Source organism: Euphorbia lathyris, chromosome 2, assembly GCF_963576675.1.
Source record: "Euphorbia lathyris chromosome 2, ddEupLath1.1, whole genome shotgun sequence".
NCBI classification, from domain to species: Eukaryota; Viridiplantae; Streptophyta; class Magnoliopsida; order Malpighiales; family Euphorbiaceae; genus Euphorbia; species Euphorbia lathyris.
The window spans coordinates 108191045-108205496 of NC_088911.1; the positions used below are offsets into that span (position 1 = coordinate 108191045).

Here is a 14452-nt window from a genome sequence, read left to right on the forward strand (position 1 = left end):
TCAATTTCACTCTTATGCAAGAAAGATTATAAAGAGAGAGAGATCAGAAGAGTCGTGGTCCGATACTTTTATGCTAGGGAGTCGGATCCTTTTATATATGAGTGGAAATTCTCAGTTTAAATAGGAGTGAAATTGATTTTGTATCTAATAAGAAAAAGAAGCTGAAAAAGTTAGACTTCCTTATCAGATGGTGATGTATGCATGCATTGTATAGACTCATGATGAAGTCCTTAAACTGACCTTATGGGAGAAGAAGCTTCTAAAAGCGCATATAGGACATTTGGCCAGTGTGAGAGGAGGATTTGGGTTTACTCAAGTCACTTATGTTATCAAAAGAGGGACGAGAATGAGATTAAAAAAAAACACCTCTTATGGATATGGGACGGGAATGAGAGCACCCCACAATGTACTCACTACCTAAAAAATGAAGAATTTCAATATTAAATATTTAAAAATTTATATTTATTATTGAATTGTATATTATGTTATTTAAAATTTGGGATAAGTACAAAAAAAAATGTCTGTGGTATACCGGTTTTGCAAACTCGAACCTGTAGTATTTTTTTTTTGCAAACAGAGGTATGTGTTATAGGCCGTTAGCAAACAGAGGCTAAATTGACTAACGGTGTTAAAATTCAAAGAGAAAAGAGTTAATTTGGTCATTATATTTATTTATTTTAGGAAAAATTACAAAATTGGGTAAAATGGGAGACCCATTTACATATTTAGACCATTTTTTCAATCTATTACCTATCTAGACTATATTTTGTAACTTTCCAAAAATACCCTTCATGTATATATGACACTTAGAAATTTTTTAGTCTTTTTCATTTTCCATTCCGTCTGACTTCGCATATATGAGTTTTACTTCGCAAATTCGCAATATGCTAATTAGCAAAATCGATTTTACTTCGCAAATTCGCAATATGCTAATTAGGAGAATGATTTTACTTCGCAAATTCTCAATATGTTTCGCATATTGCACAATATGCGAAGTGATTTTACTTCGCAAATTCGCAATATGCTTCGCATATTACACAATATGCGATATGATTTTACTTCGCAAATTCGCAATATGCTTCGCATATTGCACAATATGCGAAGTGAGATGTAACATTCAGATCATAACAATGGTGAAAGCATTACTGCAACTGCTCCGCTTTCTACTTTCTTTCATTTTCAAACTAGAAGCTTTCTACAAGTTCGAGCCTTACGGAATAGACTCCAAAGAAGTATGTTGTTCCTGGTATTGTTCCTTTTCTTTGTTTCGGATCCACTAATCCCGCCTGAAAAATTATCTGCTGTTTTTGCTGATACTGAAAAATTATCTGCTGTTTTTGCTGATACTGAAAGATTGGATATTTAATCCACTAAAATCGAAATGATAAATACCTCATAATACTTTTTTTTATTCTTTTTTTTTAATCTACTTTTATTTATCTTAAATTGTATTCTATCTAACAGTGTACGTATTTCTATAATTTATAAGATAAAGAATCGTGTACTAAATCAAACCATAAAAATGGAAAACTAGGTATATATATAGAAAGTTATTAAGTGGACTCTAGTGAAAAAACGAAATAAGAACAATTTATATTAGCTTAATTGTGATTTAGAAAAAGAAATCAAAATATCTATATACGTATATATATACGTAGTTTTGTTGAAATAATTAATTTATTATTGACAATAATATCAAGGTGTAAAGGAATTAGGTGGACTCAATCACAATCTAATCACAGACTCTAAATGAGTGTTGTGCTTTTTGTGGAATTATTTCCAAAATACATATCTTTAACCTAATCTCATTAATTGCATTTCAACCACAATGAAAGCTACCCCTACTTACCTAAGCAACTCAAATTAATTACAAAAAAAGTTTTAATGTTTGTAGTTATTAAGTGCGATAGAATTTAACATCCACGTATAAAATAATGGCCTAACCACTGTTTAAAAAAAAACGCTTGAATTGTCTAGTCACTCAAAATTGAAAATCTATTTTGATTTTTCCCGCTTTGATCCCCTAGTGTTTTTTTTACTCCTTGCCACTTTTTGGCTACCTAGACTACTTAGAGGTCGCCTTGTGACCGTTTAGGGGCCACTTGTTGTGCGGCTATCTGAATAATAATAAAAATTATTATTATTATTTAATTTTATAAACATTATCCCATAGTTGTTGGTAAATTATACTTATTATTTTTGAATATTTTTATTCAATTGTGTTCTCTACTTGTTGATATAAAATAATTTAAAACTTTAAGAATATTGTTTTATAGTTTTTTTAGTGAATTATATTACTTATAAACATTATTAGTTTACTTGTTTAAGTTTTTTTTCAATGATATTGTTATTACAACGTTGTTTTGACACATTTTTTAATATATATATTACAAATATACATGTTAATCTATATTGAATATTTTATATTATTATTTTTAAATAATATATTTAATTGCATTTATATGATCATATTTTTTATCATAAATAAAAAATTATAAATTCCATCAATTTTCAATTAATCATCAATTAATTCTCGAGTAATCTCTAAGGGCTTTATCCGACCGACTAGCGCTCTGCGTTTTATACAACCTTGAACCTAACTTTTACCCAACGTTTTTTAATTTCACGTTCTATGATAAACATTACATACTAAGAGGGTATTTGGTTGCTCATTTTCATGAGCATTTTTGCCTTTTCACTTCAAAATTGAGAGCTTTAGGTGTTTGGTTAATGACCTCTTGTTTGCCTTTTACATCTGAAAAACAACATTGAGTGTTTGGTTAGTAATCTCTTGTTTGCCTTTTACACCGGAAAAGCAGCATTTTACAAAAACAGAGAATCCCTACTTTTTGGAAAAACAGCTTTTTCTAACAACAAACCGTAACAGTAACAGCAAACAGCAAACAGTAGGTAAAACAAGCGGGTCACTCTCCCACCTATCATGGAAACATAAAACTCGCCCTCCTTATCATGTTGGCTATGATAGTTACATCTAAATTTGAATATACAAATCTCCGACCATGAAGAATGAAAAAGACAAGGTTTCCATCTATAAAGACCAGCAGATCTCATGTGAACACATTCATGGAAGCTTTCATAGAAACTGCATAGCCATATAATGTAAAAGCAGTAAAAGAAAGTTCAAAAGATCATTTCCAGTTTCTACCGTTTTCAGAATCTTCTTTACTTTTTGCTGATGTATGCTATATTTGGCTGGTTGATCAAATACAATTCAACCAAGCAACCTAACAAAGTTGAATAAAACCCACACCCCCCTCTCTAGAAATAGCAAAAAGATACCATCTTTCCTTCACATAATTAAATACAAATACTCCCCCTTTCAATCAATGCCTTTCTAAAGGTCTTTAATCTTTATCCAGGCCATGAAGCTCAACCGCCTTTGCATTATCTTGCCAGATGACTTCGTTCATCTCCACAAACCTCCTCCGCCTCCCCAAAAAGCCATGGAAAAACACCACCACCACCGCGGCTGCGGCTGTGGCGGTCAGGTTTTCGCCTTTCTTGGTGATTCTGTTCGCCGGTTGTCTTACAGGAAATGGGTTACAAGAAAGCATCACTCTGGTGTGTTTCATGATCTGGAAGGGATTCAAATATCTGAGAAGGTTGGGGGTGGGAATCCTAGAATTTTCAGCTATGCTGAGCTGTATATAGGTTCTAATGGTTTTAGTGAAGAGGAAGTTCTTGGTAGTGGAGGTTTTGGGAAGGTTTATAGAGCAGTTTTACCTAGTGATGGTACTGTGGTTGCTGTTAAATGTTTGGCTGAAAAGGGGGAGAAATTTGAGAAGACTTTTGCAGCTGAATTGGTTGCTGTTGCTCATCTTCGCCACCGGAATCTTGTCCGGTTAAGGGGATGGTGTGTTCATGAAGATGAGTTGCTGTTAGTTTATGATTACATGCCAAACCGTAGCCTTGACAGGGTGCTTTTCCGGAGGCCGGAAAATCCGACAGCAGAACCACTTAACTGGGGGAGGAGAAGGAATATAATTGGTGGTCTTGCAGCTGCATTACACTATCTCCATGAACAGTTGGAAACTCAAATCATTCATAGAGATGTGAAGACGAGCAACGTGATGCTTGATTCGAATTATAATGCCCGCCTAGGCGACTTTGGCTTGGCAAGGTGGCTTGAACATGAACTTCAGTACCAAACCAGGATGCCTTCGATGAGAAACCACCAATTCCGCTTGGCAGAATCAACCAGGATTGGAGGAACTATTGGCTATTTGCCACCGGAAAGTTTCCAGAAAAGGAGTGTTGCTACTGCAAAATCTGATGTTTTCAGCTTTGGGATTGTTGTGTTGGAGGTGGTTTCGGGCAGGCGAGCAGTCGATCTCACATACCCAGACGAGCATATCATTTTGCTTGACTGGATCAGGAGGCTCTCGGATGAAGGGAAGGTTTTACAAGCAGGGGATAGCAGGCTGCAGGATGGATCCTATGCACTTTATGAGATGGAAAGATTGATTCATTTGGGGCTTCTTTGTACACTCCACAACCCACAATTCCGGCCTAACATGAAATGGGTGGTGGAAATACTTTCTGGTAACATTTCAGGCAAGTTGCCTCCTCTACCATCATTTCAATCTCATCCTCGATACATATCCTTGTCCTCATCTACTGATACTAGTTCAAGCAACACTAATGCCACCCCCTCTACGCGAAGCTCTAGCACGACAGTCACATTTACTTCAACAACCTTTGTTACAGCCATTGGAGAAACTATATATGCAACTGCAGAATTCGGACATAACGATTCTACTTGTTCGAAGAACAGAAGTAGTCAGCGAAGAAGCACACACTTCATGGTTGAAACTCCGAGGGAATTTTCATACAAGGAAATCGTTTCTGCTACAAACAATTTTTCTGACTCTCATAGGATAGCAGAAGTGGACTTTGGGACTTCCTACTATGGCGACCTTGAAGACGGTCATCAAATCCTGGTGAAGAGGCTTGGTATGACAAAATGCCCGGCATTACAAACGAGATTCTCGAGTGAACTCCAAAATTTAGCCAAGCTTCGTCACCGGAACCTAATTCAACTCCGGGGGTGGTGCACTGAGCAAGGAGAGATGCTTGTTGTCTATGATTATTCGAAAAATCGCCTCCTGAGCCACCTTCTCTTCCACCATGATAATAGAATTGGTCATTCTATCCTGCATTGGCATCATAGGTACAGCATCATAAGGTCTCTTGCTGCTGCAATTCTTTACCTTCATGATGAATGGGATGAACAAGTTATCCACAGGAACATCACCTCTTCTTCTGTCATTATTGATTCGGACATGAACCCTCGACTCGGTAACTTTGCACTTGCAGAATTCTTGTCAAGAAATGACCAAGCTCATAAAGCAGCAAGTAAGGGAGATAAATCAGTTCGTGGGATTTTCGGTTACATGTCACCGGAGTACATAGAATCCGGCGAAGCAACCCCAATGGCTGATGTTTATAGTTTTGGTGTTGTGTTGCTTGAGGTGGTCACAGGACAGATGGCCGTAGACTTCCGACGACCAGATGTCCTATTAGTTAACAGAATTAACGAATTCGAGGCACAGAAAAGACCAGTGAAAGAATTAGTTGATATAAGGTTAGACGGCGAGCACGACCATGACCAACTAATGAGAGTTCTGAAACTGGGAATTACATGTACTAGATCCAACCCGGATTTAAGACCAAACATGAGACAGATTGTGAGCATTCTTGATGGTAATGATGACTTCTTCATGAAAACAGAACAAAAGACGGAAACTAGAGAAGATTGGAAACGAAATTATGCTCCTTGCTTGTCATTGATCAAGAGAGTCCAAGCTCTAGGAATACAATGAAACCGGTGAGTAATACAACAGCGAAACGGATGAAATCTAAATGGTCTTTGAGCCAGCAAATGAGTTCTTCTGCTCTTTTTTGTTTTTTTAACACTTGTATACTGCTAGCCAATGTAAATGCTTTGTTTTCTGATAGATTTTCACTTTTTCAGATATATTTTTCACATGTATTTGGGTATAGTAATGTAAGTTTGATTAAATGCGACTTTTTTCTTTTCAATATGTTTCACGACAATTATACAGACAAGGAAGAACACAATTAAGAAAGGAAATGAATTAATCTCATAAGTTACAGAAGAAAATTCCATCATCAGAAAGGAAACAATATAATACATAAACATGATCACTTATTAATGATAAATTCGAAATTTTCTGCATTTACGTAGATCTCTTTCGTCTGACCTTAAGTTGAAGTATTATCCAGTATCTACTTTTTTCAGTAAAATCATCCCCATGATTTATTCTATAACAATGGTTTCTTCATCATAATCAATCCCAACCCAGTTTATCAAAGCAAAGAGAAACTCCCTGAAGCTGACCATCCCATTATTGTCCCAGTCCATTTCTTCTGCATTCGTTCACCAGAATTAGAAACGTTTAAAATAAACTAACCCGTAAAAACCATAAATTATAGTATTTGAAGGAGATTCTTACTGAATCTTGAGCTGGTGATGCGTGCAGGTGATTTCTCCCGAGGAGAAGCCTCATTCAGAGCTTTGAGCACATCTTTCTTATTTAGCTTTCCATCACCATTCTTGTCAAGAAATAAGAATGCTTCAATAATAGTATCAAAAGTCGCTTCAAGCTCTGGTGAACCCATTTTAGATGTCTGCAAAAAATCCTCAGACTATCAAACCATAACATGTTTGACAGAAGAAATATCAAATAAAGAAAATTCGAGTTCATCGTAATTACACTATTAGGAGAGGATGAAGGTTCCAGAAGGAGATAAATAAGACACAGAAGAACAATAAACTCATTGAACTGTATCCCTTGGCTCCGATCAATATCACAGGACTGGAACAGATCGTCGACCTCCTGCTCGCTCAGGTTCAGTTGCAGTTTCTGTAAGCATTTGTTGAGTTCCTCACGGTCAATAGCACCATTAGCATCTTCATCTACCAGATAGAATCAGAGAGTAAAATTGCAGTACATGTGTATCATGGCATCGAAAGAGAAACCTTGCTGTAACTCACCATACAGCTCAAATACACTTCTGATGTTTCTCAGTCCCTCTCTGAACTGGGGAAACCTCAGGATTATACTGTCAATAGATTTGAAATTTGCATGACCAGATAAACTTTTCCTGACTTCAATCATCTTCTTTTCAAGTTTGGTATCCAACCTCATATATTTGTTTTGTGAACCAGATGGGCAGAAGATGCATCCTATTTTGGATGACAAGGACTTCAGAGAAGGGCAAGAGCAAGATGCGCCTTAAAATGACAAAATGAAAAATCAAATTGCAAGATTAATACATGTTTCATCCCACATGGTATTTAAGAGTAACATGCCGTATAAGTAATTGTATTTTTTGCACAGATAAACAATAAATGTTACTAGAAAATCCTTCAGTTGTTTTCTTTTCGAAAGAATTTTTCCTCATCTAGTGCTAATCCCCCCCCAACCCACACACACATCTTTGTATCTTGAAAAGCATAAGGAAAGGAGTTGAAGGAAAATGCCACCAAAGACTTTTCTTTAGTTCTTTCCTCCCAGTCATGTCCAAGCTATGTTGCACGGAAATTGAAACTAAAATGAACACCGCCCTAACGTTATTTCTAACACATAGTCTTCAAAACACAGCCAGAAAATGGAAACGGAAACGTTACTGAATAGGAGTTTCCGTGCAACATACTGTCCAAGGATACTTTCAAGTCAATCTAGTGTTGTTTCTTATGTACCCCGATTTCGAGAGTGCTCTAGAATTAATAGTGGAAATCATAATCAAATGCCTCATTGCAATTTACTGCATCCTGGGCAGGGAAAGAAGGGAATGAAGAAAAATGTCATAAAAACAATTCCCTCTTTGAACTCCAATTCCGAATTCTCTCGAATACGAAAATGTCATCTGTAAGGGTTGATAAGGTTCATTAAAGGGAGGGGAGGTTATTTAGTGAACCTCCAGATCACACCAATTTGGTAGGACTGAAATTTGGGTTATTTCAAGGTTTTTTAACCTTCCTTTAACCCCATTTAACCCTCACCTCCGTTTAAACTCCTTTCCAAGCAAGGTTAGGAAAATAACCTCCCTTTAAGTATCCTCCTCTAAACCCAAAACAAGCAGACCTAAGGAAATAACTAGTAAAAGTTGGAATATCAATACTACTATATACCTTCTCAGATTACAAGAAGTAAAGACACTGGCATATAAGAGCAACCATTCTACCATAATCGCAATGCTGATATTGTTATTTTCTCTTTCCAACTATTGTTATCTTATCTACCATTATTAGGCTTAAAAGTTGCATCAGAAGCCTAATCACCACTATAAAAGAAATTAAATTGCTCTAATCAAAGAAAATTCATAAACCATCTCAGTAATTCCAGAAATTTCCACGAGATAAATCAAAACCCAAAGCCAGTTAAAATGAGGGGGAAATTACAAATTGTACAAGGAGCTTGATCTTTACAGATTACAAAACATAAACTCAAGCTAATTAGCAAAGATGAACGCTTTAATGATATAACTTCCATATGTTTACATTAAATTTTATCCAAAAATGAAAAAATTGGGATTATCCGACCTTGAGAAAAGTAAAATTGGAAAAAGAAATATATGATAGAGAAAGGCATACCAAATGAAGCTTTCATAGCTGTTTGGCAGAGAGAAGCAGCTGCTGCTGGTTCAAAAAAAGCAAAAGAGAAGAGTCACGATAATAAGGAAATCGGAAAAGAAAGAGTTTTATTTAAAAATGGAGGAGAGAGCCCAGTTGGTCGCAGACAGAAAGCATAAAAGGGATCAAGAATGTTAAAGCATAGTGGAGAAGCTATTATGGCTTTTGACATCTCTCTCTTCCCTCCAATATTCCAATCCTGATATCATCAGGGGCAAAATAACATTTTCGGCCTACTCAATTTTCAATTTTATTCAATTGAGTCCTTTAATTGTATTTTTATGTTACTAAATCTTCAACATTAACTTTGAATGTGATTGAGTGTGTATAAACTTCAATATAATAAATTAAAACTTATTTATAAATGTAATTTTGTAACCACATCGTCAAGTTCTTGATCTTAAACTTCACTACACATGTTCAGGAATTTGGTTATCACATGCCAACACATGCTAATTTGATTAATTGATAATTAAGCTTCAGATTGGTAATCACAAGAAAGAATCTCTTTTTTTCTGTAGTTGATTGCTTTTTTCAGAAACCAAAAAGGAGAAGAAAAAAAAATTGAAAACAGGAGGGGGGAGTCAGCAAATTATATTATACGCTCAGCATACCACGTCATCCGTGCATTTGGCGAAAAGTTAACAATCCTAGTAAATTTAGACTTTGATACCTCCGAGTATTTTCGGTCAAATTTCTAGTGTAATGAATCTAGTACCTAAAGATTGCATTAGATAATAGGTAAAATGAGAGAAAATGCAAATTTATGACGAAAGGTTATCTTCTAACTCAAAAGATCACATACTATACAGACCACCAGTGTTACAGTTGATTAAGGACATGATGACTTTTAGAACATTAAGCCTCAAACAAAGAGATAAGTTTATGTTTCCAGGATGGAGATCTTTTGACATTCATCCAATATTACTCATCATCCATTCTACTTCTTGCCGAACGTTCCCATCGACAGGTAGTGAGTCCTCGTTTCCGAATCCAGCCCGTGGTCTTTTCTTAATGGAAGCAGCATGTGAAGCCCTTCCCATTGGGGACACTGGGCTTTCGGTTGATGTCAGGCAGCTTTCAACGGAGCAATCACCTATTCGAGCTGGCATATTTGAACTACTTTTGTTCTCTAGAGCTGCGGCAAGTTCGGATAATGATGACATTTTTATGTTGTCGGACGGGACCATCCCTTGGCATTCATTGGAAACTTTGATTGCTAGTTCTGATAACTCTTCCCTGGCAGCTTCAAGCCCTGCAGAAGCAGCAGCCTGATCATTTAGAGCTTTACAAGCCTTCTCAAGGATTGACTGCAGGTATTTTCCTTGTGCTTCGATACGAAGTTGGAGACGGCGCTGTACCTGACTTGGAGTAAAACCATCAGCAACAGTTTGAAATCATTGTTAAGCACACAGCTGTTTACATTACACATAAAAGAAGAGATGTGAAACGAGCACTGACCTCCAGTTGCTCATGCAGTCTTCTTTGGACTTCCATCTGTACCCGTAGAGCTTCAGTAACCTGGTAACCACTGTTAGGAGGATGAAAATAACAATCTTGTAAGATCATAGAAAGGTCAGATTTTTTTGCACAAAAAGGTCAAAAAAGTGGCATACTCGTTCAGATCCGCGATCGCTCTAGATGATGTTGATGTGGATGAACCAGTATCCTGACTTTCTGCTACAGATGCTGCAATCCAAATCACACACCATCAATACATCAGAGTTTCAAGCACTTTCAAGATTGCTTTTCACAAATCCAACTAGTTTCTGCTATCTTTCAAGATCATCTTAAGCCCCTCAAGAGACTATTCTATTCAAGAAAACGTAACTAGAATGTAATGGATTCATACCATCTTTAGAGTTATCATTTGAGTCCTTGCAAGATTGCCTTCCCAACCTGTATTTCTGCACGTTAAAATCATGAACAATTACGAAAACTTCAAGGGAACTAAATAGATCAGTAGTTAATCAAGAGATATTAGTATCAACAAACCTGTAGGTGAGACTTCAGATGATAAAGAGTGAGGCCTTTCACCCCCATTGTTCTCATAATAGTTTTTGGTGTTGCTTCTGCAATGCAATTCAAAACAAATGAATTTTTTTATATGATCAACCAATCAGGAATTGTGTAAACAGCTCAATATGATTTTATGAACACAAGTAATAACTTCTTTCTAGACAGTATAACTGTCAAGTCTAACTAAACATTAGGTTGGAGATTCATGAAACAAATTTAGTAATCAGTGGACACTTCCACTACAACTTAATTACAATCCCTAAAGATTAGCTCGAGTAGAAAAGGCTTCCAGTCGCTTAAGCTAGGCCTTGAGTTTGATTTGAATTCCTACTGTATGCAACAAACTTAAATTGGAAGTGTGTTGGATCAACCTTGAATCCGATTAATTAGATCAACCTACCAAAAAATACATAAATAAATTACTATGCTTGGACTATGACAAGAACATTCCTGCTGCTGCACTAGAGAATAGACTAATGTTTCAAACTGTAAATTCATGCCACTAAAGCTAGTTTCAGAGTCAGTGAATAGTTCATAAGCAGAACCATCATTTTACATTCCATAAGACATCACAACAGGCAGTTTAACAACTTCAGATAGGGGATTTTCAAGACGAAAACATTCCGCAACCTCGAAATGTCACCTAACCAAAGGGAACAGGAGCGCTGGGGATGCGAGATGAAGGTTCCCAAGTGAGACACAGATTCTAAAACTCCTAATTTGGCACTTCTCTAACAAAGTAACCACACCAATGAAAAAAAATAAAAAAAGGTACACTACTAACCGGCATCCATTAAAAAAATAATAATTTACTTGTATTCATTACATTGATATTCCATGAACAGCTTTCCAAACAACAATTAAACACTATATTGCAAGGAAACTTCTCTTCAGAAATGACGTTTCTCGGTCTCCATTTCTGTTTCTGTTTTTGTTTCGACTAAACATTTTATAAATTATTCCAAGATACAGTTCATTCACCAAAATTTTGCAACCAAATTCAAAACTATTCTGAAAACTGTCAAATTTCTATACCACAAGGTAATCATGACTGAATGACCAGCCCAATAAGATCATTGAAAACTCAACTTTTTCGGTGACCACTAAGATAAAAAAAATTAACATTTTCATAAAAGTACATTAATCAGTTGAAATTTATAATAACATGCTCAAGAAATATAAAAGCACAAAACTTTCCATTAGCTTTAGGTAACAACATCCATTCAAAGTCCAAACCACAACTTCTATTTCAATTCAATAGAGAGAACTAGGAAAACACAAATTTCTATATTACATTAAATTGAACTCTAGTTGAACTAAATTCCTGATAGCAGAAAGAAGAAGAAAAGCAAGAAGCACATTATAGAGTCAACTAAAAACAATTGAAACAGTTAAAAACAAGACACCATTAATGTCAATGTCATATCTTTTCTTTTTCAAAATCATTCATTAACCACCACATTAATGAATTGAGAAAGAAGAGTATATAAATACTTACTATCAGGACCTCCTAACTGGGCTACAGCATCAACGAATCTATCATGAAGCTCAGCAGTCCAGCGGAGGCGGGGCTTCGGATCCGTAGTAAGAACCAAGCAGGCATCACCAGGCAAGTTAGTTCCATCTAAAGACCCCTGAAAGTCGCCGTGTCCTACACTTCCATCTAACGGCAAGGAGTGTATCGCCGAGTACATTTGCCGAAAAGAAGGGGAAATGCAGTAGTCGGGTACCGGGTCGGAGCAGGAGACCCGAGTAGAGTAAAGACAAGATGGAGAGAAGATGGGGATGTATCAGCAAATAAAAAGAGCAGAGGAGATGGAAGAAGAGGGGGGAGAGAGAGAGAGAGAGTATAGGACATGCAGAGGTTAAGACAGCGATGTAGCTGATTTGTGTGATATGTTGTGTGTCTGTGTTTGGCTTTCCTTTTCTCTCTCTTGCTTTTTTATTTTATTTTTTTATATTTATATATATTGTTTTGATTGTGTAGGTGTAGGCGTACGAATATAGACTGTGGTTTGTCTCTGCGGGCAAATGGAAAGTGAACAACGAGCTTGATTGCCTGGGACGTCGTCATGTTGTCTACATCACTGTTAATTTCTCTTCTTTTCTGTTCTTTTCTTTTTGGATTTTTACTATAAACATTGTCATACTTACTAAAGCCAATCTCCCATCCATTTCATGATTTTTACTGCATCAAATCTTTTTTTTTTTTCGTTTTTTTTTTCTATTTTGATTTTGCTATTTTTTCTACAACTCATTTCCTATTTCCTCCCTCAACCACAATATTTATTTTAAATAATAATATTATATAATAAAATATATACTAACTATAAATAAGAATACGAATTTAATGATATGTTGAAGAGCCAACCATCATTAAATCTTCTTCCCAACATCAATTTAATATTGGATTGGAGACAGTCTAATAAGATTTAAATCTTCAACTTATATGTTTAGTTGAAACCAGTGAATAATTACCAGTTTCATATTTGGTAAAGATCTCGGTTATTGAATAACCGGAATCTGAAATTAAAAATTTCAAAAATTAAAATTAGTTATGCTTTAACTAGTCTTTTGACACCAGTTTTAATTAGCGTATGATTCTCACTTTTCAGAATATACATCAATCCTTTACTCCCACACAAGGAGCATAGGCGAAATGGGCAGAATGTTATTTTGCTTCTTTTAATTCGAATTCTTCCCATCTTTTTAACTATTTCAATTTATTTATATTTATATATATTATTTTCTAAAAATTTCACATTCTCCTTCCAATTCATTGAGATGGCAAAAATATTTTGACTCTTCACTTCTTTATTCTTCACTCTTCACCCTTCACTCTTCCTTCAACCCTTCTTCACTTTTTTTTGTACTGTTCCTTCAAAATAGAGACTTGTGTTCTTATAGGCTATAAAAGTGTATAATCTATTTTTTAAAATTTTGTATAAAATATAATTATTGATATAATTTATGCATTTATGCCATTTCGTTTACAGTTTAATTAATTGTTGGTGTTAAATGAAGTTAGAAACTAAAGATAGATAACTTCATTTTATGTATATATTTAGCTATATTACTATTTATTATTATAGATAGTATTATGTTTTTTTTTGTAGGATTATAGATAGTATTATTATTTTGTAGTTAAATAATGTTTTTTTTATAATTTTTCTGATTTTTCGATACGAGACTCGTCAAACACCCTTTAGGTAGATCCTCTTTCAATCAAATTCATCAAGACTTCATGGCAAAAATATTTTCATCTTTCTTTACTTTTCACCCTATAGTTAGCCACTATTATTATTTTGTATAATTGGATATATTATATTGTATAAGTGGATATATTGTTCTTTAGAATTAATTTACATAATATAGTTAGACAATAACGAATAGAATTATATCCATAAATTTATGAATATAATTATATCATAAAATTACGAATAGTAAATTTGTATAGTTAGACAATTAATTTACATAATATAATAAGAAGCCTATAAATATCTCATTCCAGAATTTGGTGACCCTATCTACTCAATAGATTAATTTATAAATATAATGGGATTTTCTTTTTAATTTATAGATATATAACACTCACTTAATGGGATAATAATGAAAGTTTATAATATTTGGTCATTATTTTATAATATGTAGCAAAATTGTATAATATGTGTTTATTATTTTATAATATTTGGTATTTTTGTATACTACTCTCAATGTTTCAGTTGGTCATTAATAAGAAAGTTTTTAACTTGT

At 34.9% G+C, this 14452-nt stretch overlaps 3 protein-coding genes across 3 annotated transcripts; 1 reads left to right on the forward strand and 2 right to left on the reverse strand.

The window, feature by feature from the left end:
- The first annotated feature begins 3088 nt into the window (after window positions 1-3088).
- On the forward strand, window positions 3089-6048 carry LOC136219373 (receptor like protein kinase S.2). Its single transcript, XM_066006764.1, has one exon. It carries the CDS (start codon window positions 3384-3386, stop codon window positions 5841-5843), a length of 2460 nt encoding a protein of 819 aa, XP_065862836.1. The 5' UTR covers window positions 3089-3383; the 3' UTR covers window positions 5844-6048.
- Window positions 6049-6093: 45 nt separating this feature from the next.
- LOC136219374 (probable calcium-binding protein CML22) lies at window positions 6094-8916 on the reverse strand. The gene is made up of 5 exons (XM_066006766.1): window positions 8642-8916; window positions 7040-7279; window positions 6759-6961; window positions 6498-6672; window positions 6094-6411 (listed from the first exon to the last, which is right to left on the reverse strand). The coding sequence occupies exons 1-5, from the start codon at window positions 8655-8657 to the stop codon at window positions 6302-6304; spliced, it is 744 nt and encodes a 247-aa protein (XP_065862838.1). The 5' UTR covers window positions 8658-8916; the 3' UTR covers window positions 6094-6301.
- Window positions 8917-9443: 527 nt separating this feature from the next.
- On the reverse strand, window positions 9444-12623 carry LOC136219375 (protein PHR1-LIKE 2). Its single transcript, XM_066006767.1, has 6 exons — window positions 12198-12623; window positions 10676-10752; window positions 10533-10587; window positions 10297-10369; window positions 10142-10211; window positions 9444-10041 (listed from the first exon to the last, which is right to left on the reverse strand). Exons 1-6 carry the CDS (start codon window positions 12391-12393, stop codon window positions 9595-9597), a joined length of 918 nt encoding a protein of 305 aa, XP_065862839.1. The 5' UTR covers window positions 12394-12623; the 3' UTR covers window positions 9444-9594.
- Window positions 12624-14452: the final 1829 nt, after the last annotated feature.